At 42.9% G+C, this 25,925-nt stretch overlaps 3 protein-coding genes across 7 annotated transcripts; 2 read left to right on the top strand and 1 right to left on the bottom strand.

Annotated features, from left to right (window-relative positions):
* Positions 1-552: 552 nt before the first annotated feature.
* Positions 553-14,609, top strand: fzd6 (frizzled class receptor 6). 2 transcript variants are annotated; one of them, XM_075464868.1, is made up of 9 exons: positions 553-671; positions 1,697-1,796; positions 1,881-2,300; positions 7,874-8,070; positions 8,145-8,721; positions 8,849-9,268; positions 11,267-11,415; positions 11,503-11,868; positions 13,455-14,609. In XM_075464868.1, the coding sequence occupies exons 3-9, from the start codon at positions 2,115-2,117 to the stop codon at positions 13,603-13,605; spliced, it is 2,046 nt and encodes a 681-aa protein (XP_075320983.1). In that variant the 5' UTR covers positions 553-671; positions 1,697-1,796; positions 1,881-2,114; the 3' UTR covers positions 13,606-14,609. The 2 variants fall into 2 exon arrangements, with proteins under 2 accessions (XP_075320983.1, XP_075320982.1); XM_075464867.1 differs by lacking the exon at positions 1,697-1,796.
* A 293-nt stretch (positions 14,610-14,902) lies between these two features.
* On the top strand, positions 14,903-21,030 carry LOC142379699 (collagen triple helix repeat-containing protein 1-like). 4 transcript variants are annotated; one of them, XM_075464864.1, is made up of 5 exons: positions 14,903-15,125; positions 16,172-16,249; positions 17,987-18,205; positions 18,290-18,506; positions 20,672-21,030. In XM_075464864.1, exons 1-5 carry the CDS (start codon positions 15,057-15,059, stop codon positions 20,812-20,814), a joined length of 726 nt encoding a protein of 241 aa, XP_075320979.1. In that variant the 5' UTR covers positions 14,903-15,056; the 3' UTR covers positions 20,815-21,030. The 4 variants fall into 4 exon arrangements, with proteins under 4 accessions (XP_075320979.1, XP_075320978.1, XP_075320981.1 ...); XM_075464863.1 differs by having other exon boundaries at positions 14,903-15,167; XM_075464866.1 differs by lacking the exon at positions 16,172-16,249 and having other exon boundaries at positions 14,905-15,125.
* Positions 21,031-21,233: 203 nt separating this feature from the next.
* On the bottom strand, positions 21,234-25,812 carry LOC142379698 (solute carrier family 25 member 32-like). Its single transcript, XM_075464862.1, has 7 exons — positions 25,326-25,812; positions 24,897-25,047; positions 24,682-24,767; positions 23,069-23,223; positions 22,520-22,633; positions 22,231-22,376; positions 21,234-22,132 (listed from the first exon to the last, which is right to left on the bottom strand). The coding sequence occupies exons 1-7, from the start codon at positions 25,513-25,515 to the stop codon at positions 22,009-22,011; spliced, it is 966 nt and encodes a 321-aa protein (XP_075320977.1). The 5' UTR covers positions 25,516-25,812; the 3' UTR covers positions 21,234-22,008.
* Between the last annotated feature and the right edge of the window lie 113 nt (positions 25,813-25,925).

The following is a 25,925-nucleotide window of genomic DNA, read 5'->3' as shown; positions in this document are numbered from 1 at the left end:
GCCCCAGCCAACTAGCCGGACTACCTTTGTTAGCGCCAAAACGAGGCTGGAACTCGGCTCACAGGACGCAGCAGGGGGTAAGTCAATGTTCATAAATGATATTGCTAATATGGGATGTCATACAGCTTCATGTCAAAAGAGGCGAACTATCCCTTTAAGAAGCCAACACACATTTGGGATACAATGTCCCATAAAAACAAACCATGAATGTAATTTAGAAAAAGCACGCCACAAAACCGAGATACAAAGATTCCAACAGACTGTAAAACCTGTCCAGTTGATTACCTACATGATGAAAAATACACGTTTTCTGATCTTTTTTTATGTTTGGATATCCAAGCGAAGTATGACTGAATGATGATCTGAGTGTAGTATGATAAACATCTAATGGTGTATTTTAGAAGTTTTTTCTCCACTAGTCTGAAAGAGGAAATGTTAAGCAAGCTGAGTGACCCAAAATGTGTTTGATTCGATGACACTGATTTCGTTTTTTATGTGTCACCTAGAACAATATGGACATTTCCAACTGTTCCTGAAGGCAGCTTTGATTCGGCGAAGGGACGGCGCGCGCGACCTTATCGCAGGAAATACGCTATCAAATTCCCCACAGTACCTTTCCGACGAGTGTCCATGCAGTCAAACTGTTTCAGTAACTCCCATGCAAGTCGGGGGTAAGTATTTGTTTTTCGTTGTTTTTCAACCAACAGTTTGTTTCGTGTTTCTACTTTTCCACCGAAAGTTGAGTCGGGGCCCGTCTCAGAGCAGCAAACAGAGACAGGGATGTTGACTGTACTTTCTCCCTACAGTCGGTGTCTATTTTTACGGGAAAACGACTATCCCTATCCACGGTTAACGGAAATATTGTGGAAAGTAATACATTTGGGGATACGCAAAGCAATTAGGAAGTCCTGACGACTTAGTTCTTTTGTTTTTTACTCACCTGAACACGTCTTCATGCTATGGCGAATCTTAGTGTTTGTGATATGAGTAGAATATTATGAGATTAGCAAACTGTTTTGTATTCTTATCATTGCCTCTATGCTAGTCAAACATGACAGTGATGAACTGAAATAGATGTTTGCAGAATGATTTCTTTTGGTGATATTTGGGAATTCTCATGTCTGCATAAGAGCCCTGTGGAGGCTGTTAAACTGGATGTCAGCACAGCACAGATGCGGTCATATCAGGATAACAGCTGTATCACCAGCGAAATGCCCCCTGATAATACAAGCATGCTGACAGTCATCTGGATTTCAAGCAACTTTATAACATATTTAGAGAATTGCATCATGTTTAAACCCTTTTAAACCCTCCCTCTTATTGCTTTTCCCGTGTGTGAATATGCAGCGTATGTCCAGAAGTTGAATCAAATGCATATGTTTTTGTACAGGCACCATACAACACCATTACTGGCAAAGTCAAACCTGCTGATACTTTGGGAGGCAAACTATCACTGGGAAAGTATTTCATTCTGTCAGGCGTTCAAGACTCTCAACTGCTTTTAATACTTGTGTGTACGTGGAGCTCTGACACTTTTATGTGAGGTTTAATGTGCGCCAACAAGCTGAGACTTATTCTACTAAATCAGCTATGATCTGTAGCATTCCCCACCCTTCGTTAATGCATGCACAGGGCGTCTGCACAGGGATTGACTGGAGTTACATCCGTTAATGCCACCTGACTGATGTCTTCTCAGACTACTCCTCCAGCTGGATCCCGAGGACCTCAAGGGACCTGGAGGAGTTTTTGTATATCCCAAGAATCCCACAACGGGTTCAAAGTTCGGTCTGTCTGTAGTACGTGTGAGAATTAGCAGCTACAGTCATCTTCTCTGTTGCAGCTACTAGAGTTTTGATCAGTTCACCATCATCTCCTTTCAGGGTGGTGTGGGACTCCTGCAACCCGGAGGCACATGCTGACCAATGACAAAGAAAGTTTCACCCGCTGCAATGGCCTCTGAGATGTCTCCAGGAGAAGCGACACGTGAATGACAGCGTGAGCCAGGAGGAAGCACCGTTCAGGACAAGTTATCCTCACACAGAGCCAAAGAGACACTCGTTCTAGTTTACGTTAAAAAAATCAAAGCATTTGTCCGCTCCTCGTCGGCTGCTGCCATGCTGATGCCAGGGCCACTGTGGGCGTGCCTGACTCTGATATGGGTCGGACGCTGCAGCTCCCACAGCTTGTTTACCTGTGAACCTATCAAAGTGCATCGATGCATGGGGATGCCATACAACATGACTTTCTTTCCCAACATGATGGAGCACTACGATCAGGATATCGCTGCCAGCAAAATGGAGGTGAGTTCTCGTGACGTAACCTATGCCAATATACACCAATAAATGCCCTTTGCTGCTGTGAAATTAGCAGTGACATTTAAAGTTATAATTGATCTATTTCTCATTTATTCCCTTTTAATTATCTTTTTCTTTTTTCTTTTTTTATTTAAAAGTCCAGTGTGTTGCATATTTATACCCGCACTTAGTTGTGTCGTTGATTTGGCCGATCGATCCAATCACATGCCGCTGCTGTATCAGCGTTGGCAAATGAGAAAAATCTCCAGTTGACAGTTTTAAATACATGAAGAATGCATGAATTTGCCATTCGGTGAGCAAAATATAACTTTATCAAAAGTGGCCTGCCAAAGAGATTCTTGTAAATAAATAAATAAATAAAAATGCTCGATCCGTGTGTAAATAAAGTCAAAATGATCAAAAATAGCAACAATTATTAGTTGTGCCATGGGGGCTGTTCATGGCTCCAGTCCGTCCATTGTTTGTCAGCATGTATTGAAGCGGATCTTCAGTGAGCCATAATTACCATATTGCAGTGTCTATCAACAGGCACACACAAGTCCTGTTTGATTCCCATAGACCACTGTTAAGAATAGAAGTATATCAACTTAGTTTTAATCCGCAGCTGTCATAATGAAGGCTTTTGGAAGCAACTTATCACTGCCCCAGTGAGAAAAAGGTGTGTTGCTAAAAATTTATGTGAAGAACCGTTTGTACAAAGTAACTCATGGTGTTTGTACTGCAATCCGATTGGTGGTTGGTTATAAGAAACAGTTTGTATTACAGGAAGGTTCACCATCTGCAAAGGGGGGCTAAAAAACATAATTCTACAATGGCACAATAGATTATGCGTTGACATTTTACTTCTATTCTATTCTGAAATAAACCCATAAAATCACTCCTATGATAAGAAATCTAGCCACAAATTGCAATTAGTAGTGATGACACTGATACCACAGAACACTAAAACAAGCCACATAAGCATCAGCTTTCAGGGTTAAAAGCATAGAGCCCCCTCTCACGCTAAACGCTTTCATTAAAAACAGCATTGACGTGTTTCCCTGCAGCGCAAGTTAAGAGCACTGGAGAGCTTATTTTAAGTCCTGCCCTTATCTCAAAATATCCCAGACGTTGGATAAATGTCGGATATGTTACATTAATGCAAGAAGATGGCTGCTGACAGTAAAGCTGTGGCGCTGCCTGTCAAATTAGTACATGCATGGTGTAACGGCATTGTCAGCTTCAGGGATGAAAAAAGTATTTCCAATGCTGCCACCATCTCCCAAATTAAAACTTGGTATTCATTAAACAGCCTCCAACAGCCAGAGTATCAGTGGGATCTGTCTTGTTTATAAGATTCATAGCTTGGATCAGATAACTGGGGATAATGAGCAGTCTGAGCTAACAAGTAAATTCCCTGTTAGGATAATGAGCATTCAATATTCATTATGGTTGTTTTTTTTATGCCTTCTCGCTTTTTTTTTCATCACCTCAAAAGCTTGTATTGATTTTGAGAGCTGAGATGTATTTGAGGCAATTTACCAACAACACCTCTGTCCACGTGGCGTTTCCACTAAAGAGCAAAGACAAATACTCTCTTCTGATTTGGATCGCACCCGCTGCGATGAATTCTTGGAAGAACTTTGATGAAAAATACATGTTTATTCAGGACACACAGACCTATCACACAAGGAGTTACACATGTCAGACTTCTTGATCTTTCAGATGTTGATATTAACATTTATCATGAATATCTACATTCTTATCAAGCTGGTGATGATGCAAAAAGAATGATGCAGCGGCTCAATATTTCTGGAGTGTGTTAAATACAACGGATATGTCTATGTGTGTGTGAGCTGGAGAAAAATAGCTTCTTTTAAACTATTTTTTGTATTGTGAGTCTTTCTGTGTTTGTGGTTCTGTCCCAGAGACTAAATGTGGTCAGATTAGGTCAGAGGAACTTAAAGGGATAGTTCGCCTCTTTTGACATGAAGCTGTATGACATCCCATATTAGCAATATCATTTATGAACATTGACTTACCCCCTGCTGCGTCCTGTGAGCCGAGTTCCAGCTGAGTTTTGGAGTTGACGAAGGTAGTCCGGCTAGTTGGCTGGGGACACAAAAATAAAGCATCTTGCTTCTCAAAACAATATGCGTTCAAAAGAGTAATACATTTGCATCACAAAATCGTTCTCCAGGAAAAAGTCAGACCTCACATAGCTTGGCGCTATTTTTGCCTCCCTTGATATCAATGCGTCCAGCCACCCAGCGATAGGCGCACCTGTTACGGTGTTTACTGCTCGGAAGCAGGGGAGTGCTCGGTCTGTTCTTCGGTCTGCACAGTTTACATTGGACGCATTGATATCAAGGGAGGCAAAAATAGCGCCAAGCGAAGTGAGGTCTGACTTTTTCCTGGACAACAATTTTGTGATGCATATGTATTACTCTTTTGAACGCATATTGTTTTGAGAAGCAAGATGCTTTATTTTTGTGCCCCCAGCCAACTAGCCGGACTACCTTCGTCAACTCCAAAACTCGGCTGGAACTCGGCTCACAGGACGCAGCGGGGGGTAAGTCAATGTTCATAAATGATATTGCTAATATGGGATGTCATACAGCTTCATGTCAAAAGAGGCGAACTATCCCTTTAAGCAGGACTCGTGGTAGCGCATACGTACCCATCTGTGGTTTTCTCACCCCCGCTCAGAGTGAAGGATTACGACATGCGGTCCTCCATAAAAATTACACTGCATTGCCCTCGGCAACAAGGTGACGCATTGGTCAATGGTCGATTGGTTCAACGATAGCTAGAACAGGTAAAAAGACTAGACAGCATTTCGTCCCAAAGAGAAGGAAGCATGAAAAACAGTTCAGACTCAGCAACAGGAGGGCAAATAAATGGGTGCGCAGGGCAGCCTTATTACACTTTGTTGCACACCACTGCAAAGAAACCGTTTGTCTTTTATCTGTTTGTTTTTTTTCTAAAGCCAAACACCAAATGTGACATCCTGCAGTCAGCAACACAAGTTGAAGCCAGTTTCCTGGCAACAGTGGCTCTCTAATGATACTTATTTGACAAAATTTAGGAAAATTCAAACACCAGCTGAACAGTTTTTGCTGGCTAACAGAGGAATACAGTTTTTAGATGATGTACGGGCCTTTTGAATCGTTCTTGTTCTCATGAAACCCCTTGCAGTGCCATGGCTGCGACACTTTGCCCGATGTACCTTAAGGCCGGGTGCTGTCTCTTGTCTTCTCAGCAGCGAGGGCTGTTTCTCTTTTAGTTTTATCTTTTGTCCTAAAATACCTGAGGGCCGGGGCTTGGATTACACTCGTGTGGTGTCAGAGTTTTGAGCTAGAACAGAGATCTGTTGAAGGAGTCTTTTGTGTGTCATTTGGCAAAGGTGTAGGCTTCTTGTTTCACAGCAACCTTGGCCACAGGCTACTCTATCGACTTTGTTGTGAAGGGTCTTTGATTTCTAGAGGAAGGGGAGGGACACACCCAGCCCCACACAAAGCCCAGTGCACATTCCACAATGAGTATTCTCTGTCTTGTAATAACTCACTCATTTCCCACTCGTACACAGTCTAACTTCCATGCTCCTGTTTCCCAGGTGACAGGCTTACACTCTGGTCTACATTCAACAGTTAATACTTACAGAAATGCAGACTTGGAATGTAAAGGAAGTGGAAAGACGAACTGACACACTGTAAAAGACATGGAACACTTGAGAGTCTTAAAAGTTTGAGCAAAACTTTGCAAAGTGAGAGCCCAGTCGTTTTTCAAATCATTTAATCCCCGGAGAACTTTGCTATGAAATTCTCTTCAAAGGATTTTGCCTTTAAGAGCAAATCAGCTCAACTTCTGCTGTTGATCGTCGCTGAAGGTTTCTGGAAGGAGAGCAGCTTTTACTGTTACCGCTGTAAAGCAAATAAGGGTCAGATTGTTGAGCCACGAGGAGCTCGGAGTGGAGACCTCCAAAGGAGAGAAACAAAGACGCTTACTGTCGCGGGGGCAGTCCTACGCCTCAGAGTTGTCAGACCGCTGCCTGACTGAATTTAAAGAAGAAGAGAAACGCTGAATAGCAGACTGTGCTCTTGTGTGCGTGTGCGTGTGCGTGTGTGTGTGTGTGTGTGTGTGTGTTGTGTTCGAACATGAACAGTTTTGGGGAACAGCAGTCTGTTCACTTATAAAACGCAATGATGGATGAACCCAAACTCTTATGATTTAGATTGTGTTAATGTGCACATTTCTAATTTAGTAACCTCGAGTCAAGTTGTCCCTGTTATAAATCCACCTCTAATATTTCCCCCGAGCAAGCTCCCTATGAGCAGCTCTGTGCATTCCAGCCCTCTTGGATTTTGGCTGTGTTTCCAAATGTCCGCACACTCATTTCCTGCCACCTATACAGCCTCCCACCCCCTTTCCCTTTTCAGTCCGCGAGCTCTTGACCAGTGTGTTGAAACAGAAGAATATGGTTTCCAGTGAATGGGCCGCTTTGTGTGGCGCTGAAGATAATACCACGTTCAGACATTTTGTGGAGCAGCGGTTCGAGATGAAACTGTCCCAGTTATTGACAAGAGAAAAGCTGAGCCTGAAAAAAGCCTGATTTTATGTGGCAAATGTTTTGTTGGCCTCCTTGGCTGCCCTGCGGATCATTTTACCATCCCTTGCTTATTTGGGACAGGCTTTTGCGTAGTAGCAAAGTTTTGAAATGAATCAATCTCAACTTATTCTTTTTAAGAGAAGATCACATGCCAAATCAAGATTGTCCTTGATATAAGATCACCAGCTTGCTCAACCCTAACTTTTACCTCTATGTATTTATCAGTATTTTTAACCACTCCCATCCACTGCATTTTTGTTTAGCACAATGCTTTCTAGCTTGGTATGAATTTCTCTTGACAAAGAGGCATGTTGTAGAAAATTACAACTATATGAGGACCTCACATGAGACTGTACTGCAATGCAAACCTCACGGATAAGAGGTCAGTGGGTGTTTTTAAAAAAAAAATTTTAAGAGATACAGAAGGGATGTTTTCAGCTGCCTCCACCTATTGACATCAAACCATTGTGCTTCTGGCCCATTGATATGATTTGTTACGGTGTTATGACATGTTGTTGTCAGATAACCTCGACTGTGACTACTTCAGGATCATACCTCAATTTATTTCCTGTCCAGTCTTGTGCGAATGGAAAACATGTCAGCAGTCAGTAGCTCTTTCACAGGCATATCTGAACAAAACCACGAGAAACAATAACACAAACGGGATCAATTTGCTTTTTCTTTTAAACATTAATGTGCACCATTAATGTTACGTATCTCCTATTTGAAAGGGGCTTATTTTGGTTTCCAGACTACTCAAGTCATGAAAATTGGTATCTGAATGTTTTATCCCTGATCTTGCAAGATATATATATCTATATATATATATAGATATATATATATATAAATATATATCGAGAGAGAGAGAGAGAGGGGGAGAGAGCAAATTAAACAAATTCTTGTATTTTCAGATGTTCTGTTAGTGTCATATATGTATTTGAATTTAATGTCATTCATCTCTCAAACCCAGCCATTTATGCCTCTTGCAAACCTGCATTGTTCTCCGGACGTCCACCACTTCCTATGCCAAGCTTTTATCCCAGCGTGCACGGAAGAGAACAAGGTGATCCGTCCATGCAGGGAAAAGTGCGAGGCTGTTCTGTCCGACTGCGAGGAGAATATTCGCATCTTTGGTGTCACCTGGCCTCCTGAGCTACAATGTGACAAGTAAGAAAACATCAGCTCACTTTGCCTAAAATTCTGAATCCTTCCGTTATTCCATAACTGTTCTTGTCTTCTAGACTGGACGCATGCACCTTCGATGGTTCTGTGTCTCCTGCAACCACCCCGGTGACCTCCTCATCACCTAAGAGAGACCTTGGATTCTGGTGCCCACTGCAGCTAAAGACCAAGCCAGGTCACGGCTCATCATTCCTCGGGGCTCAGGACTGTGCCCCACCATGCACCAACATGTACTTCAAACCGCACGACATTGTCTTTGCCAAGAGCTTTATTGGCGTGTGCTCCATCATCTGCCTGGGCGCCACACTCTTCACTTTTCTCACTTTCCTCATTGACGTCAAGCGCTTCCGATACCCAGAGCGCCCCATAATCTTCTACGCCGTCTGCTACAGCTTTGTCTCGCTCATATACTTCATTGGTTTCCTGCTGGGGAACAATGCTGCCTGTACCAAAGCTTCCCATCCTGCAGGCGTGGACACTGTGGTGCTGGGATCTCAGAGCAAAGGCTGCACCCTGCTCTTTATGCTGCTCTACTTCTTTTCCATGGCGGGTATCGTCTGGTGGGTCATACTCACCATCACCTGGTTCCTGGCTGCCGGACCGAAGTGGAGCTGCGAGGCCATTGAGAAGAAAGCAGTAAGGTTCTTAAGAGTTAGTCATTTGTCAACAGCAAACAGTACCACAGCACGTAGTAGAATAGAATATGGAAACTGGGGTAATGTTTCGTTTTGTTAATATTGTTCTTTTTGTCCGCTGTCTTTAGGTGTGGTTCCACTCTGCTGCCTGGGGGATCCCTGGGGCACTAACTGTCATGCTGCTGGCTCTGAACAAAGTTGAAGGGGACAACATCAGCGGGGTTTGCTTTGTGGGACTCTACGACCTGGACGCGTTGCGGTACTTTGTTCTGGCCCCGCTGTGCGTGGGTGTTATAGTCGGCCTCTTCCTCATCCTGGCAGGTATCGTCTCGCTCAACCACGTCCGTCAGGTGATCCAGCACGATGAACGCAACCAGGAGAAGCTGAAGAAGTTCATGATCCGCATCGGTGTGTTCAGCTGCCTCTACCTCGTGCCGCTGGTTACCCTGCTAGCTTGCTACACTTACGAACAGAGTCACCGCAGCACCTGGGAGAATACCTGGATCAATGACCGGTGTCAGGAGTACAGCATCCCCTGCTCCTACAAGGTACCTGTGGCTCATGTCATCTTCTCAAGGAACTACAACAACAACCACAAGTACATCAAAGTCTGTGGAATTGTTCTGTTTGTTAAAGAAAGAGCAATCAATCACAGAGCAAAGCTGCAAATCAGGGAAATAAAACACAATTTACCATCGCGATACACACGTCGTCACCTCCGCACACCTCTACACGACTGTGTGGGAAGGTGTTCCATGGTCTGATTTTATGTGAGAGTCCCGTCTCTCGTGACAAATCCTGTTGTGTGTGTGTATAGCAAAAAACATCTTAACAGAAAACAAGTTAGAAATAGATTTGACTTTTTTCATAGTTCTCACACCCACACGTCGTCATTAGCTGGCATCTACACACACATTTGTTGCCCCAAAAAATGTCCCGAACTCGTCGGTTATTTGCCGAAGACGCTGTCTCTCCAGAAAGATAGACCATAACACTCTTCTAGTGGGTCATAAATGATTGAGCTTTGGTGCAAGTTTACAAGTTATGGCCTTTTATCAAAAAGAATATCTCTGAACTGACATTAACCTTAAAGGGGAACTCCGGGGCATTTGAAGCGCAATCCCATTGCTAGAGGTTGTCAAATACTGACAGTAGGACACAGACAGGTGCAAATCGGCGCTCCCTGTGCGGCGATTGCGCTGTTTGCGCAGCCTGTCATGCTAGCCAACTACGTGGTGGCTAAGGGGCAAGTGCTAAACCTTCCACGTAAAACAACAACTTGCACACTGCAGAAACGTCACACCACTTTATAAACCATCCGACAATAAAGTCACAAGCCTTACCATCAAAACCATATGCATGGTTCTCACATTACTGGCATGGGGACGTTACAAAACAACTTTATAAACAGCATGTCACTTACCTCTTGTCGGTATGCTCGCGCATGTGAAAGCCCAAAAGAGTCAATGGACGATAATCCCATATACAAAGCAATTATCTTCTCTAGAAAAACTGCGTTCAAGTATTTAAAACATTACAACAATACATGCCCAGTAATATTGTTGTAATGTTTTAAATACTTGAACGCAGTTTTTCTAGAGAAAATAATTGCTTTGTATTTGGGAGTATCGTCCATTGACTCTTTTGGGCTTTCACACGCGCGAGCATACCGACAACCGGTAAGTGACATGTCCAGGCAATCGCCGCACAGGGAGCGCCGATTTGCACCTGTCTGTGTCCTACTGTCAGTATTTGACAACCTCTAGCAATGGGATTGCGCTTCAAATGCCCCGGAGTTCCCCTTTAAGCTATGATATTAATCCTCTGGCTTGTTTCTGAACTGTTTTTTACAAACACTTATTGGAAGATGGTTGTGGATGATAGTTATAGACCAAATGTTACTAATGATAATGCCAAATAACAACTGTTGACGCTAATTAATTAATACCGAAATGTTTCTTACCCCATGTTGCCCTACATGTCATCCACCCGTCTTTTCAACCTTTTGCTCTCGGATCGGATTTTGAAGCCACTTTATGTGTGTGTGTGTGTGTGTGTGTGTGTGTGTGTGTGTGTGTGTGTGTGAAGCCACAAGAAGTGCCTGTAAAGGACTCCAAGGACTGTAAAAGACTCCAAATAACTTTTAAACTTTTCTTTTATGCAACTTTTTTTATGCAAACACATGCAACAACAACACAAAACTGTAACACTTACATCCCATCCAGTTTATGAGAACGGCGGTCTGACAAGAATAGAGCCTGCGACAAGATTTTAATATGGAAAATTCAGACGAGCCTCACCATGAACCAACTCAATATCCTTTAACATGGCTGTTTATTAAGAAACCACTAACACTCCAAAAAAGCAGCTTAGGATGCATGAGTTAGAGTCCACGAGTACACTTGGGTAAATTGACTTAGCCCTTGTTGAACAAAGCTTGAACAAAAGCCCTTATATAGTCTTAAGAAAATAAATCAGATTTGTTGATTTGCACTTGAGGTAAATCACATGGACCTTATTAGCATTTGGGTCTGTCTCTGTTTCAGACTACAGAGCTCGACCGTCCTGACCTCTCCCTGTTTCTTGTAAAATACTTGATGACGCTGGTGGTTGGAATATCTGCAGTGTTCTGGGTCAGCAGCAAAAAGACCTGTTCTGAGTGGGCCTACTTCTTTAACAGGACCCGGAAGAGAGAGTAAGACTACAGCTCTAACCACTCTTATGTTGTCACTGATGAAGCGAGTTCTGTTATTCCTTTACTGCCGTGTCCTGTAACCCACAGTCCCATCAGCGAGAGCCGCCGAGTGCTCCAGGAGTCCTGCGAGTTTTTCCTGAAGCACAACACCCGCGTCCAGCACAAGAAGAAGCACTACAAGCCCAGCTCCCACAAGCTCAAAGTCATCTCCAAATCTATGGGCACCAGCACTGGTGCTGTCCCCGCCAATACCGGCACCGTCACCTCTGTGTCGGGCCACCACGAGTCGGACGCCTCAGCCAGGGAGCACCTGGACCGAGGCACCTCCAACAGAAGCTCCAGGAGGGGGGAGCGAGAGCGGGAGAGGGAGGGGGGAGAGAGACGCAGCAAAGGGGGGAGCTCCAGCAAGATAAGCAGCCGCTCTGAGAGCATGCACAGAGTTACAGATGGGAGGTAAGATGAGAGTGGGGTAGCATTTTCTGAATATGAGTGTTTCAGGAAAGCAGAACCGAATTTACCATCCTTGCACTTTACGGGCTGATATACAGTTTGTTCAAGAAGTCTGTGCACAACTGCTTACCAGTTCAAGTTGAAGTCATACCATGAACATGGGCTTAAAGCGCACACTCTCAGATTCAATTGTAGGGTATTCACATCCAAATTGGAGGAAGAGGTAAGGAGAACCCTCTTTTTCAGGAGCTTAAATGTGATTGGGCAAATGATAGTAAGCATGAACACGATGTTCATATTTAACGCTTCGTTCGCAGTCCCCTGCAGCCAATGACTTCCTTAAGTCTGGAACCTGAATTTCCTCCCTTGTGGTGCTTTACCAGGTGCAGCTTACTTCTGTTCATGTCTGTTTGGGGATCTTCTTCAACAAGTTGAACGCATGCCCGTTTGGGTTTTGACGACTTTCTCTTGGTCACTTTCTTTGGTAAACTGTAAACGGACTGCACTTTCCAACCCGACTCCTGGTACAAGCCACGGTCGTCTCTCATCTCAACCACCTCAGTGCTCTTCTAGCACGTCTCCTAACATGCCTCCGACTGTTCTTCCTGCACTCTGTCGCTCTAAATGGATCCACTGCGAAACGTTTCGCTGCATTTGGGTGAATCTGAGCAGACGCCATATCCCGGAGCTTCACCTTCTTACACTGCCTTCATGCGTTGTACAGGTGCTTCAGATCATGATCACGAGCCATGGGATGTTTTTAAGGGAAAATCCTAATCTGCCCCCTCCGTTCTGAAGGCTTATGGACGGTTTGCAGCCTCTGATGAGCTTTGTTTGCTCTTGTGGAGCACTCTGTGTACTGAGATAATGATATGTTTACCTTGTGTTGCTTTCAAAGGATTTTTCACGACCACAGAGAGGATCTTCTACGCATCCAGCCCTGGACACCAAAGTTCCTGCTCTCTGTGATGTATTTGTGGAGATGAAGGATGGCCTGTTTCACGTGCTCATTCGACAGCACGTTGTGGATTCACACAGCTGTCAAATGCAAACGCCACAGCTGGAATCGACTCCAGACCTTTTTTCCTGCTTGATTTAGTTAATGTGGAGGAACCAGCCTTTAAATAAACATCCACATTTTATTTGTGGTTAGGATAAGTTATAAATGACATCTGAGGCTCCTCAAATAAAAGGGTTCTACAGTTTAGACACTTTCAATCCCAAAGCTTTGGGTGTGAATGCCCTCAAGTTAAAGCTGAGAGTTGACATTTTAGGCCCACATTCAGTATAAACTGTATCTAAAACATGTTCATGGTAAACAGTTAGATATATAAAAATTGCATCAGTATCCAGATAGTAATGGACTTGGGTGTATATTTTTTTTACTTGACTTTTGCTTTGTTTAACCAAATCTTTTTCTCTCTATTTTCAAGATTGAACTTTATGTCAAATCTATGTCGAGATGCCATTTTTAGTCTATTTTTCAGGGCTGCCGCAGCAACGTTGATGCAGTCGCTCTTTAAGGTAAAATGAATTCAAGTAGAATGTGCCTGTAATAAACGGTTATTCCGGATTGTGTCCTGGTTCAGGGGGACTCCGAGGAGCGAGCTGTCGGAGAGTCGGCAAGTTACCGGTGGCCATCCAGCTCTAAACCTATCACAGACCAGTAACATCCAGGGCTCCACCCAACACATGGTGCACCAGGTGCCCGAGGAGAGCAAGGACCCAAAGGACGTCTGACTTCCCGGACACACCCATCCGTCCTCCGTACCACTTGACACCCACTCGGAGTTGCCAATGTTGTTTTAGACGACTTAGTTTGTTTGGGCGCCAGCTGTGTATTGTCGCTTTTCTGGACTTTTTAGTCTTTCTGTTGCAGAGCCCAGCTGTCTGTCTCCCATACGAAAAAAATCCCACCAATGGTCATTTCATATTCTGGCACGCTTTAGGCGTGCTGTTTTGTAGGTTGGTATTTGAATGCTATATGATGCAATACTTCTGTAAATATTGTTTTTTTTATCACGGAATTTAAGTCTTCCACTGAACCAGTCACTACACTGTGAGACGTGTCAGATAGGTCAGGATATTGCCAAACGTTAAACCCGAGGAAAGTTGTGTTAAACTATTGCTGAATGTCTTCTCGTCCTTACTGTATAGATGCCCCCCCCCCCCCCACAGAAAGCATGCTCTTAAACTTGACTTTATTCATTTTTTAATGTGTTGGATTTACAAATTTCTTTTGAAAACCCGTCTTAACTCCTCACTTTGTGATCGTTTACTTGTTTCTGTTTTTTAAATAGATTTTTCTTTTTCAAAGACATATCCAGTGAAAGCTTTGTCGTCTTCTGAAGCTTTGTTCCTTAGTTTCAAAGCAAAGACAAAGAATCTGCGGAGGTCTCACGTGTTCGGAGAGTCATAGACGTTGAGTCAAACCCAAAAGAACAACTCAAGCAGGCTTTGCACTGTTATTACAAGCACAAACCACTAATCATCAAGTGCTCACAAGAAAAGGCAAATAATTACAGGATTTGTGTCGGGGTTATTTATAAAATATGGGTCACAGATCAGTCTCAGTTTCTGATGAGTGATTGCTTTTTTTCTCCTGCTGTATCCTCTGCTGTTCTGCTGCTCATCTACTTTTTATATTTGGGAGCCACAGGACAATCTTCACAACGCAAACTAAAAGGGAGCACTTGTCATTGTATGTTTTCGTTTTGTATTTCTGTCACATGTGGTAGGGGGGGAGGGGGGGGGGGTCTTCCTTGTTTTATGATGAGCCCAACACTGGAGTTGTCTTATCAAAGGCTCTATTGCTTTTTTTTTTTTTGTTAGTTTTTTATTTTTTATTTTTTTTTACTGTTTTGACTTTTTAATTCCATTTTGTATCACTTATACTTTGATGAAGTTTTGAATAAAAAAGCAAGAATAAATGCGCGCCAGTGGTGGAACAGCCTCATTGTGACCGCTTACATTTGGGTTTAACACTTGCATCATTCCGCAAATGGACACGATGTGCCCGCACAAATCGCACAGGGATGTCTTTCCTCTCTGAAAGTTGACTGGCTGCTTCCCTCTCGTCCTGCCCTCCTCTGGACTTGGAAGTGGCTGGACGCAGAGTCAAACTGTCGCCTCGGATCGCTCTCACACACACACACAGAGCGCGCGCACAGTAGTCCTCTGTCGCTGGCGTGATGTCTCCTCTCGCTGCCCGCCTGCTGATTCTTGTCTGCCTGGCTTTGCCTCTTTACGGCGTGGAAAAGGTGAGAAATAGAGGATACCGAAAGGATCCTGACGCTGACAAGGTAAGAGGGACACGATGAGATCAACCTTGAAGAAGTTAACGCTTACTTTCCCTAAAGCAGATGTGGAGAAACTGAGCAGCTTTTCCACGCTTTAAAAAAACAATCCCATTACGATATGAATATTGAACTCTGACCTTCATGTCATTCTGCGCGCTTTGTTCTATTTTTAATGCATCTCATGTAAGATTTATTGGTTACTTTTTTTTGCATAATTTACAGGTCTAATCCTGTTTTATTATCCCGGCCTTTTGTTACGCAAGACACTTTTTATTTTATTTTAATCAGATGTTACCTTTAAGCAAAACATATTTCACACACACAAAAAAAGCCTAAAATGATAAAAAAAAATAATAATAATAACTGTAAAGATGATGGTAATGATAATAATAACTCTGCCAAATGGTCTCCAAAAGGATTTGTTTTTTTCTCCTGTCCATGAGTAGAACAGAAAGTGCATTTTTATTGCTTTGTTTAGTCGGCTGCTTCTCTAATATTCCAGGTTTGGCATCTGTCCAGCAGACTGAGTGGACAAAAAAAAAGTTCCAAACAGGAAGTTCGGGTCTGGCTCATACTGTCTGCCAGTCTTTGTTCTCTGTGCCTGTTTTTCCAGATAAAAATAACTCTGTGAGTTTGATTTGGACTGATATTAAGAGGCTAGTTACTACCGACCGATGTGATAACAGATGCCACATGGGAAAACACACCCAGGGCGGGCTTCAACTATCTCATGGCACAGGGTTTCACTTCACTAACTCTCAGTTGTTGCCATGCCTGGTATATTTGTGCAGAATCACATGACCCACAAATCTGTTGGGAATCAAAAGTAAAACTTGTGTTTGTTTTTGCTGGGGCTCTTTGGACCCCCCCTCAGGGAATTCTGGGAGTCTGACTATACCTCATTTTGAAAACCTCTTGAGCTCAAGCAGTACTCTTCAGTATTCCACATCTGTGACCACATGTGAAGCATATAATAAATAGTATATTTTGTTACCATCTGTATCTAGTGCACTGGAAATGATGCAGACAAGCCCAACTGCACTAGACACTCCGATGAGGGAAGATCTACTTATTTGAACGGCATGGTAATCATAAAATTCCATTTTGCATCATTTGAATCAGAAAACTCTAAAAAACAAACAAACAAACAAAAAACTGTATCGCCACACTTTGCATGATCTAGGAAAGCTGCGGGGCTTGCTTGGTGTTGACTAATGCATGAAATGCCACTGACTCCTCAGCACTTTTGGGCAAATGCAGCCTTTATGCCTCCAGTTACAGTAATGGCCTGTGTCCTACCAACAGTCAGTGAGACTGGTGTGTAATTCATGCAGGCAGGCTGGACCACTATAGAAAGAGCATACTGGAAGTTAATATAAAAGTCAGCTATGTGGTTAAAGTAACAGAGGTTCCATTCATTAGTCAGCTTTGAAAGCTCTCCAAAAGTTTTTCCTTGAAAAAACACGGAGAGTTTTCCTTGCCGAATATATGAAGTAATGTTACGCTTCAAGCCTCGTGCAGTGCTTGCATCCTTTCCACATTCTGTCCCCATAAGCCAAAGTGCATTTGAGTCCCATTTTCCCCTATTTCCTAAGAGCAAACTCAAGTTCAGTTTTAGCACACCCAATACCAACCTCTAATCCTCTAGTTTCATCTCAGACTTCCCAGTTTCCTTATGAGATGATGCAAGGTCTCACATCTCCAGGCTGCTCCAGTGTTAGCTGCTTAATGGCTAAAACAGACCCTCAACCATCTGTTTCACTGCAGCTGACTCTACTGTATTTACTGTATTTCTCCCGACTTCTAGGTGTTTTTTTCTTTACCAATCAGATTATCTGCTCTTACCCCAGGGAATCAAGTCAGGTCAAGATGTTAAAACTAAAGAAAAAGTTCTTTGTTCTCCTCCCCCACTTCGCTTTTGGAGTCTTTTGCCTTAATGCCGTTCGGCCATGCGCTCTCTCAGAACTGACTCACAGCTGCATGCTGAATAAAAAAAGGCAGCAAATGACCCAACAAAAACTCCCATCCAACTGCTTTTGCCATTCGTATTTGCTTAAGGAATGCACTCATACGTGTCAGTTTACGTCCGTCGTCCTGGCTGTGGGAATGACTTACAAATCACCTAACCAAAATTAAAACCCGTCTGCAACTAAAAAAAGCTTTGACAGTTATCCTCTGCTCTGCAATCTGTTGGTCAAAGTGCCTCTTCCGAAGAACGTATTACACAAACCTATTTGGATCCTCATTGTGTCTTTCTCTGTTTGTGGTAGCTTTTGGCTAACTTCCCCCTGTGTGTGTGTGTGTGTGTGTATGCGTGTGTCTGAGTCAGCTTGAGTAGGATGCAGCATCTGGTTAAACAAAGCAGAAGATTCAACTGGACAGTGAACCACACTGAGAGATATGCGACCAGACACCTACTAATTTAGGCCACCACCAAGCCATAAGTTCCCCATTATCACAGATTTTATCATTCATTAGCTTTGTGGCTTCGTGTTTGTTGATTCAGTTGCTTAGCCTTGGTTTGGATAACATCTGTTATAACACTTGTTTCAACCCGATGACATTGGATTTGTCTGTGTGACTGAGATATAATCTTCATTCTTGTGGGACAGATGGATGGATGGCAGCATTTAGGCGTCTGTGTGCATGTAGCCCAAACATGGACTCAACCCCTTGGGGAGAACAAAAGATGAATAAATGAAAAAAATCAATGAATAAAAACAGGAGCTGTTACAGCAGTAGGTTCAGTTGATGTTGTTGGATGCCTTTGTTTCTTTGTCAGTTTTCACCACTACTTTCCCTTCTCTGTGTTTTTTTCCCAGTTTGGCAGCTGCATACAAGGTCCAGCAGGCACCACTGGCAGAGATGGTAACCCTGGAGCCAACGGCATTCCAGGTACACCGGGTATCCCAGGTCGTGATGGACTCAAAGGTGAGAAAGGAGAATGCATAAGTGAAATTTTTGATGAGCCCTGGAGACCTAACTACAAGCAGTGTGCCTGGAACTCTCTGAATTATGGGATCGACCTGGGTAAAGTGGCTGTAAGTATCTTCCTGAGCATTTTAGTCATTACGAAGACACATAAATGTTCCACAACCACATGCCTATTCCATGCTGTGCCACAGGACTGTACGTTCACCAAGCTGCGTTCTGACAGCGCTCTCAGAGTCCTCTTCAGCGGATCCCTCAGACTCAAGTGCAAGAACGCCTGCTGCCAGCGGTGGTACTTCACCTTTAACGGAGCGGAGTGCACAGGACCCCTGCCTGTGGAGTCCATCATTTACTTAGACCAGGGAAGTCCTGAGCTCAACTCAACCATCAACATCCACAGAACGTCCTCAGGTATTTTTTTGTTTGTTTGTCTGACAGTATGATCTAAGTTACAATTATGAGTAAACTCTGTCTAATTTAATCCATGACACCCTTGTTATTGAACAAGTATTCTTTTGTTAATTTGGAATATATCATTCAACTATTCTCGGTATAGCCTGAAACTGTACTGTCTAATCTCAGCGAAAAGATCGGAGTCTCTAAAGGTGAATCCAAAGAGTGTCACTAGATCTGGTTAACATGTCCACCTTATACAGAACACAGCATTTCCACTGAGGAGGCCAATGCTCGAATTCAGAAAAAAATCACCACCACACACCTGCAGTTCAGCATAGAGAACTCTGACACCCCATTAAGCTACTGGGAAAATGTTTTGTGGACAGGTAGAATGACTGTTGAATCGTTTGGTCAGATTTTGGTTAAGATTCACCAAAACGTAGCAAGGCCAGAGCATACTTATAATATAAGCAGGTGAAAGCATGGTTAGGATCTGCTTTGCTGTAACGAGGCCTGGACAGCTCAACACCATCAAGGGGAAAAGAAATAGACCCCTGCAGGATACTGCTGAGGTGCCTGTCTCTCAACTGAAGCTCGGTATACTCTGCACCAGGTCCAAGACTTTAAATATGAAATTCACCACAGAAGGACTTTAAGAAAACCCATGTTGGGTGACCCAGTCACAGCCTGGACTGTAAGCTAATTGAGATTTGTTGGAATGATGTGTGATCTGTTCACATGTGGCATTTTAGGTACAGTATATGTCAAAGCTGAAACAGTGACCAAAAAAAATGTCATAAGTGCTAAAGAAGGTTCAGCCAGTCATGAAATCCAAGGATTCACACCAGCAGTGTCAATGTTTACCGAGTGTACCTTATAGTAACATTAAGCATTTGAACTGCTTGGGTTTTTAGAGCTTCAGTTCATTCCATTTGTCAGAGCAAGTTCACAATTTACTATTCAATTCAACTGCTTTTGGAGCCATGGTTGACTGTAACAGCTTATGTTTTTTTCTAAAATATTCTCATTTACTTTCATTGTAAGAGCGAGATAAGATTTATCCCACTCTCATTTCTATATGCCAGTAGGGTTGCCACCTGTGTCTGACAAAAATCCTGGACATTTTGACCATTGAATCGACCTTTATGTTTGTAAGCAACGGCGCCTTTCGCACATCTAACCCAAGATAAAAACCGTCATTCTAAGCGACAATTGTATAGCTAAAATTAGTAAGAATGACAATTTCTAGTTATTTGTTTAGTTATAATTGCTTTATTTAATAGCAGACCTTTATTATTTTGTTATATTTTCAACAGTTTTTAGTTGTGGATACCTGGGGGCGCACACACTCTCCGTCTCCACCTTACCATTTCTAATGAACCTCCACGGTGCGTGCCCCCACCACCACCACCCATGTTATGCCATGTCATTTTTGTAGAGCCAATAAGGCTGTGTATTATGGACGTAGGCACGCTTCAATTAAACTGAAATACACATTTTGCGCATCATGTACAAAAATCCGGGACATTCAGTGTCCAGGATTTTTATTTTTATTTTCCTGGACAGACCATGAAAATCCTGGACAATCAGGAAAATCCTGGACAGGTGGCAACCCTATATGCCAGAGATGAAACTATTGTTGGCAGATAACAGCTAGCATAAGCATATAGGACTGTTAAAGTTCCATGAATAGCATGTGGCATCTCATTTAGTAAATTTATGGTTAAAAATCCCAAGTTAGAGTGTAAAAAGGGTAATTGTTGAAGTATTTGTTAGCTAGGAGTCGTAACTTGATGTCAGTTTGGTTCCGACCACAGAAAAAGCCAAAGGGACTTTTTCATTTATTTCTTTTAGAAATCAACAGTATCTTTACTCTCTTTGCTAAGCTAAGCAAAGCTAACTGTTGACTTTAGCTTTATATATATAACAGAAATGACAGGGTTCTACAAAGCCTTTCATCTACTGGTTTCTTGGCAAGAAAGATGTAAAGCAAACTGTGTGACTGTTTGTTTAAGTGATGTGTGAGCCGCTTGCTCTTTCAGAGTTTATAGCGACACCCTTCCACATCATTTTAGAGAGGTCCCCACAGCGCCAGGAAACAAAACAATTAACACTTTCCACTCAGTTCGGGTGTTCCTGAAATTCATTAGCTCTGTCTTTTGTCCCCCCATCCTCTGCAGTTGAAGGGCTTTGTGAAGGCGTCAAAGCGGGGCTGGTGGATGTGGCCGTGTGGGTGGGGACCTGTGCAGACTACCCCCGGGGTGACGCATCCACAGGGTGGAATTCTGTATCCAGGATTATCATTGAGGAACTGCCTAAATAAGAAAACAGAGTTACATGAAAGGGAGGATCCAGTCTCTCTGGTGTTAAAGAGTATGTTATCGTGCCCTCCAAAATGATCAGGTATGATTTCCTGAGGCGTCAAAGCGTCACTGACTGTAACTTGAATGTTTTTGTTTGTTTCAATTCTATGCTAGTTGGCAGGCCTGTAAACAGAGATGCTGTTGTGCTGCCCACTAGAATTAAACTTTGTACTGTAGTATTGTCTCCTTGTGTGTGCTCACAGAATACAATAATAACTGATTAGATGTTGTCAGTAATTGAACTGTGTACTCTGTGGTGTGTTTCTATACCTTACTGCTATTAATAAAAAGCCTTTTTTAAAAAAACAATTCAACTCTTTAAATGGTACTGCTTGTTGGCTTGTAAAAATGTTGAAATAACACACACACACACACTTAGTTTAAAATATGCCAAAATAACACATTTAATGTGTTCACGTATATATCAAGCAGATAAAGCACAATTTGGATTTCAAAACAAAATGTTATCAAGCAATACAGCTACAGTTAATTTCGAGAAAACAAATAGTCAAGGAGAAGTGTGTCGGTGTGTTGGAACTAAATTCCATCCTCTTTGTTGCTGTTCACACAGGATTAGTTTAAAACTATCATTACACACACATGCAACTAGTAACCTGAGAAGATCGCGTTGCTGATAATCACGCTTGAAGTATTTCCGACTGTCTTTCTGCAGCCAGAAAACAATGTAAACATAACTACTGCGTGATGAAATACTCATTTCATCTGCCCCTCCCCACAACACTGACTTACAGTCCCCATCTGTTGAAGAAAAAGAAAAAGAAAAAAGGAAGAAGCCATCATCACAGCAGCATCACCATCTCAGCAGGGGTGAACAGCAGCGTGCGTCTTCCCAGTGACTTAACTGTGCGTTTGAATCAAAGACGGATTTGCAATATTTCACAGAAAATCCAAAGTCTAAACTGAAAGAGGAGGAAAAACTAATCCGCAGCCGACTCTGTTGCTTTGTTTTGGCAATGTTTTCATTCGTTTTAAGAGCGAGCGAATGCTTCTCGCTTCGACACATTTCACAGTCCTGAAACCTCGCAGTCCAGCCTCAGCCGAACGCTGTCCCCTCCGTGTCTCCACATGGCACCGATGCGTCGGCGTGAGCTCACAGTCTGCGCGGCTGTCCGTTTCATGCTTTTCAAAACGACTTATTTTGTCCCGAGAAGGAAGCGAGACACATTCTCGTAAACCACAAAGGTGATGCAGCAGGCGGGGGTGACGCGGATCAGGTTGGGGATGATGCCTTTGTAGAAACCAATGGCACCTTCATTCCTGCAGAGAAAGTTATTACGATAAGCCGCAGACTAAAGTGGACGCGACAGGCAGATTTACAATGGCTTGGTCTCGTTGTCAGAAGATCAGTATCATACCTCCACGTCCGTCTGATGACATCGATGACTCCATTGTATTTATTGTGCTGGTCTTGCAGGCGAGCTCGCACCACCTGATATGGGTACGTCGTGGCCACAGCAAATAATTTAGACAATGCTGCCATTGCGATATATTCCAACGTTCCCTGTTTACAGACAGACAAACAGAGGCAGAAAGAAGTGAGCAGAGCAGAAAAAACTATCTTAACAGTTAAAACCCTCATTCATGAGTTTTATTAACCGCCAAGTTGGTTTCCATCGTTTGTGTGGCTTATGGTTAACGACTCACCAACTTTGCATTGGAGGGCACTTTCTTGTATTTGTTGTAGTCTCTCTTGAGCTCTTCGTAGGCCATGAACTGCAGCGCTCCATGAGACGTCCCGAACAGGCCGGGAAGGTAACCCTTTTGAATAGATACCATGTATATCATTCAGTCTGGACACATTCAACAACTACAGTACGCCAAATATACTGCCAGAAAGACCCACTCGCATACATTTTTCCTGTGGCTTCTATGTTTACTGAAGAATTTGGTACTAATTATTTTTTCAAGGGAAAATAATTCCATAATAAGCTAAAAACAGCTTAAAAAAATGTCATTATTAATCAACTTGCTTTTTCAAAGCTTGTAAAGACTGGTGATGCCCTCTAGTGGTGATTGTTGACATTTGATTAAATATTAACAAGCCAAGCAGGAACATGAACAATTTTAGTCCTTTAACCTAAAAAAAAAAAAAAGCCTCTCCAGTATAGGGAATTTATTGGCTTTGTCAGCTCTAAGCATATCATCCTTTGCAGCATCCTTTATTGGAAGTCCAATAAAGCCCCAATGTCTCACCCTGTATAGTCCTGGCACTCCCTCGTAGCGGTAGATCTTGACCAAAGCATCTACCATTCCCTTGTACTGCTTACTGGTTGAGTCCGCGTCATACTGCAGAACCAGCCGGGTCTTGGTGACCCAGATTGGGTTGGTTAGGGTCAGCGTTAGAATGCCTGGGGAGAAAAAATAGGAAATGCTTACAATGTGGTACTACGTGCCCAGAAAACAATTGTGGTAAACACGACTGTTCCAGTTTTAGCTTGAACTGTTGTAAATTTGTGAGGTCTGAGTTGCTCCTGTCCTGTTTAGAGCCGCTGCTAGCTTAAAGGGATAGTTTGCCTCTTTTGACATGAAGCTGTATGACATCCCATATTAGCAATATCATTTATGAACATTGACTTACCCCCTGCTGCGTCCTGTGAGCCGAGTTCCAGGCGAGTTTTGGCGTCCACAAAGGTAGTCCGGCTAGTTGGCTGGGGCTAGAAAAATAAAGCGTCTTGCTTCTCAAAACAATATGCGTTCAAATTTGCATCACAAAATCATTCTCCAGGAAAAGAAAAGGTCAGACCTCACATCGCTTGGCGCTATTTTTGCCTCCCTTGATATCAATGCGTCCAATGTAAACTGTGCAGACCGAAGTGCAGACGGAGCAGTCCCCGCTTCCGAGCAGTAAACACCGTAACAGGTGCGGCTATCGCTGGGTGGCTGAGCGCATTGATATCAAGGGAGGCAAAAATAGCGACAAGCGATGCGAGGTCTGACTTTTTCCTGGAGAACAATTTTGTGATGCAAATGTATTACTCTTTTGAACGCATATTGTTTTGAGAAGCAAGACGCTTTATTTGTTTAGCCCCAGCCAACTAGCCGGACTACCTTCGTGGACGCCAAAACTCAGCTGGAACTCGGCTCACAGGACGCAGCGGGGGGTAAGTCAATGTTCATAAATGATATTGCTAATATGGGATGTCATACACCTTCATGTCAAAAGAGGCGAACTATCCCTTTAACTCTTCAGTCAGAGTGCTAGCTTTACTCTTCAGTCAGAATTTCAAAAATGTACAATTTACAGTCAGTAACGTTTTTTAAACCAACAAGGAATCATTCATCAAAGTTTGGGGTAGTGCCCAAGATTCTTCTTAAATCATGTATGAATTAAGTCATTAACTACAATAATTTACGTGACAAAAATGTCATGATCATGACTAACCTAGTTGTGCTTCATACCCCAAAGTAAGTATTAAGCTTTGCACTGGTATGTTGTCAAAAACTCTGCTATAGACCCTTTTAGATTTTCTTAATTTTCTCTGAGTAAATTGCATTAAAATATATTGCTGTTAAAGGTAGCTATAAAAAAAAATCTCTCTGCCTTTAGGTTTTTTAATCTTTTTTTTAATTAATCAATTTATTTTTTAGAAATTCTTGAAGGAGCTTCATTTTCAGCACGTAATTTCATCAACAGCAGTTAGTTTCATGTGATCATGTGAGACTACAATGAACAACAGAACAGTGTCAAAATTTGTATCTGCCCCCTGTCAGTTACAACCAGCAAGGAGCAGTATAATCTAGCTCGCGTCACTGATATTGAGTGTTTGCTTGCAGAACAGCCCTGTACAAACGGATGTAGGACTGACCTGCTTCAGCCGCCGAAACCAGGTGTTCTACAGCACTTAGTTCAGTCTCACGACCTTCCTTTGTGTACCCTTTGATTGCATTGTAGCTGTAACAGAAAATAACATGAAGAGTAACACGTCTCACAGCTGCAGACCGTCTTAAATGTCACTGTTGATGGTAAAAACACCCTCATGAAATTGTGAACCAACAAGCTCGAAGATTAAAGTTTACATACAAGAAGAAGTAGAGACCCCACGATGTGCCAGCACCCCAAATATTGGGGGTCACTCCTTGGTAGAGACCTCTCAGGCCCTCTTGATGCCAGACACTCTTCATACAGTGTAATATGCCACTGTACTTAGGTCTTAATTCCAGCCCGTCACTTACTACATTAAAAAAAAAAAAGACATTGAAATGAGGTTATGATTGTCAAATAAAGCACAAGATATCAACAGTTACTTCATTTAAAATTCAATCAAATTAAATCAGCATGACAGATCTGCTATCAAGAAACCACATCTCAAACTTGGAGTTCTGCGTACTTGTTGATGCACTAAAGGAAACGAAGTAGTAGGTGCTTCATAGGCATTACACCCTATAATATTGCTGATGGGCAAAAACAGTCTATAACCCGTTTTGGATTGTAAATACGTCATGAACGTACCTGCAAACCTGATTTTGACGAGGTCCAGTGGGTGAAGCACCAGTGTCGACACCACCCCGCCACTGAGTCCTGCGACTAGGTTTTCTACCCTCACGTGGCTGAAAACCCGCTGGAACCGTCCGGCTACAGGAGTGCCGGGCAGTCCTGTGTCTGTAACGTTAACGCTACCATGATTTGGAGCGGAGCTCATGGTAACAGGTAAGAGAGTCGGCTAGCTCCTGGCAGCTAACCGTGTTTACAGCACGAGCGCGCCGTATGAGCAGGCTTAAAAATGTGAACTTACTCTATTAAACTGAGACAACTGGTTGAGGCTCCCACAGAATTCAAATATAGCCCACAGGCGGTAAAGCCCTATCATTTTCAAAGCATGTCAGCATTGGAGCCACGTTTTTGACACACGGTGATATTCCTTAGCTTTGGTGTCGCTTTTCAAATGTCAACTAGCAGTACCACCGCTCGACCTTGCTATCAGTATTAAGTAAACTCCAACTTGCTTATCGTTCAGGTCCAGCTTCCGGACTTTTCTTTCAAAATAATATACACTACACAAATAATTCGAATTACTTTGGCAGGATGAGAATTTTTTTTGTATGTGGGTTA

This window comes from Odontesthes bonariensis, chromosome 5 (assembly GCF_027942865.1).
Source record: "Odontesthes bonariensis isolate fOdoBon6 chromosome 5, fOdoBon6.hap1, whole genome shotgun sequence".
Taxonomy (NCBI): Eukaryota; Metazoa; Chordata; class Actinopteri; order Atheriniformes; family Atherinopsidae; genus Odontesthes; species Odontesthes bonariensis.
Note: the sequence above shows the minus strand (reverse complement) of the source record. Positions and strands in the feature narration are given on the sequence as shown.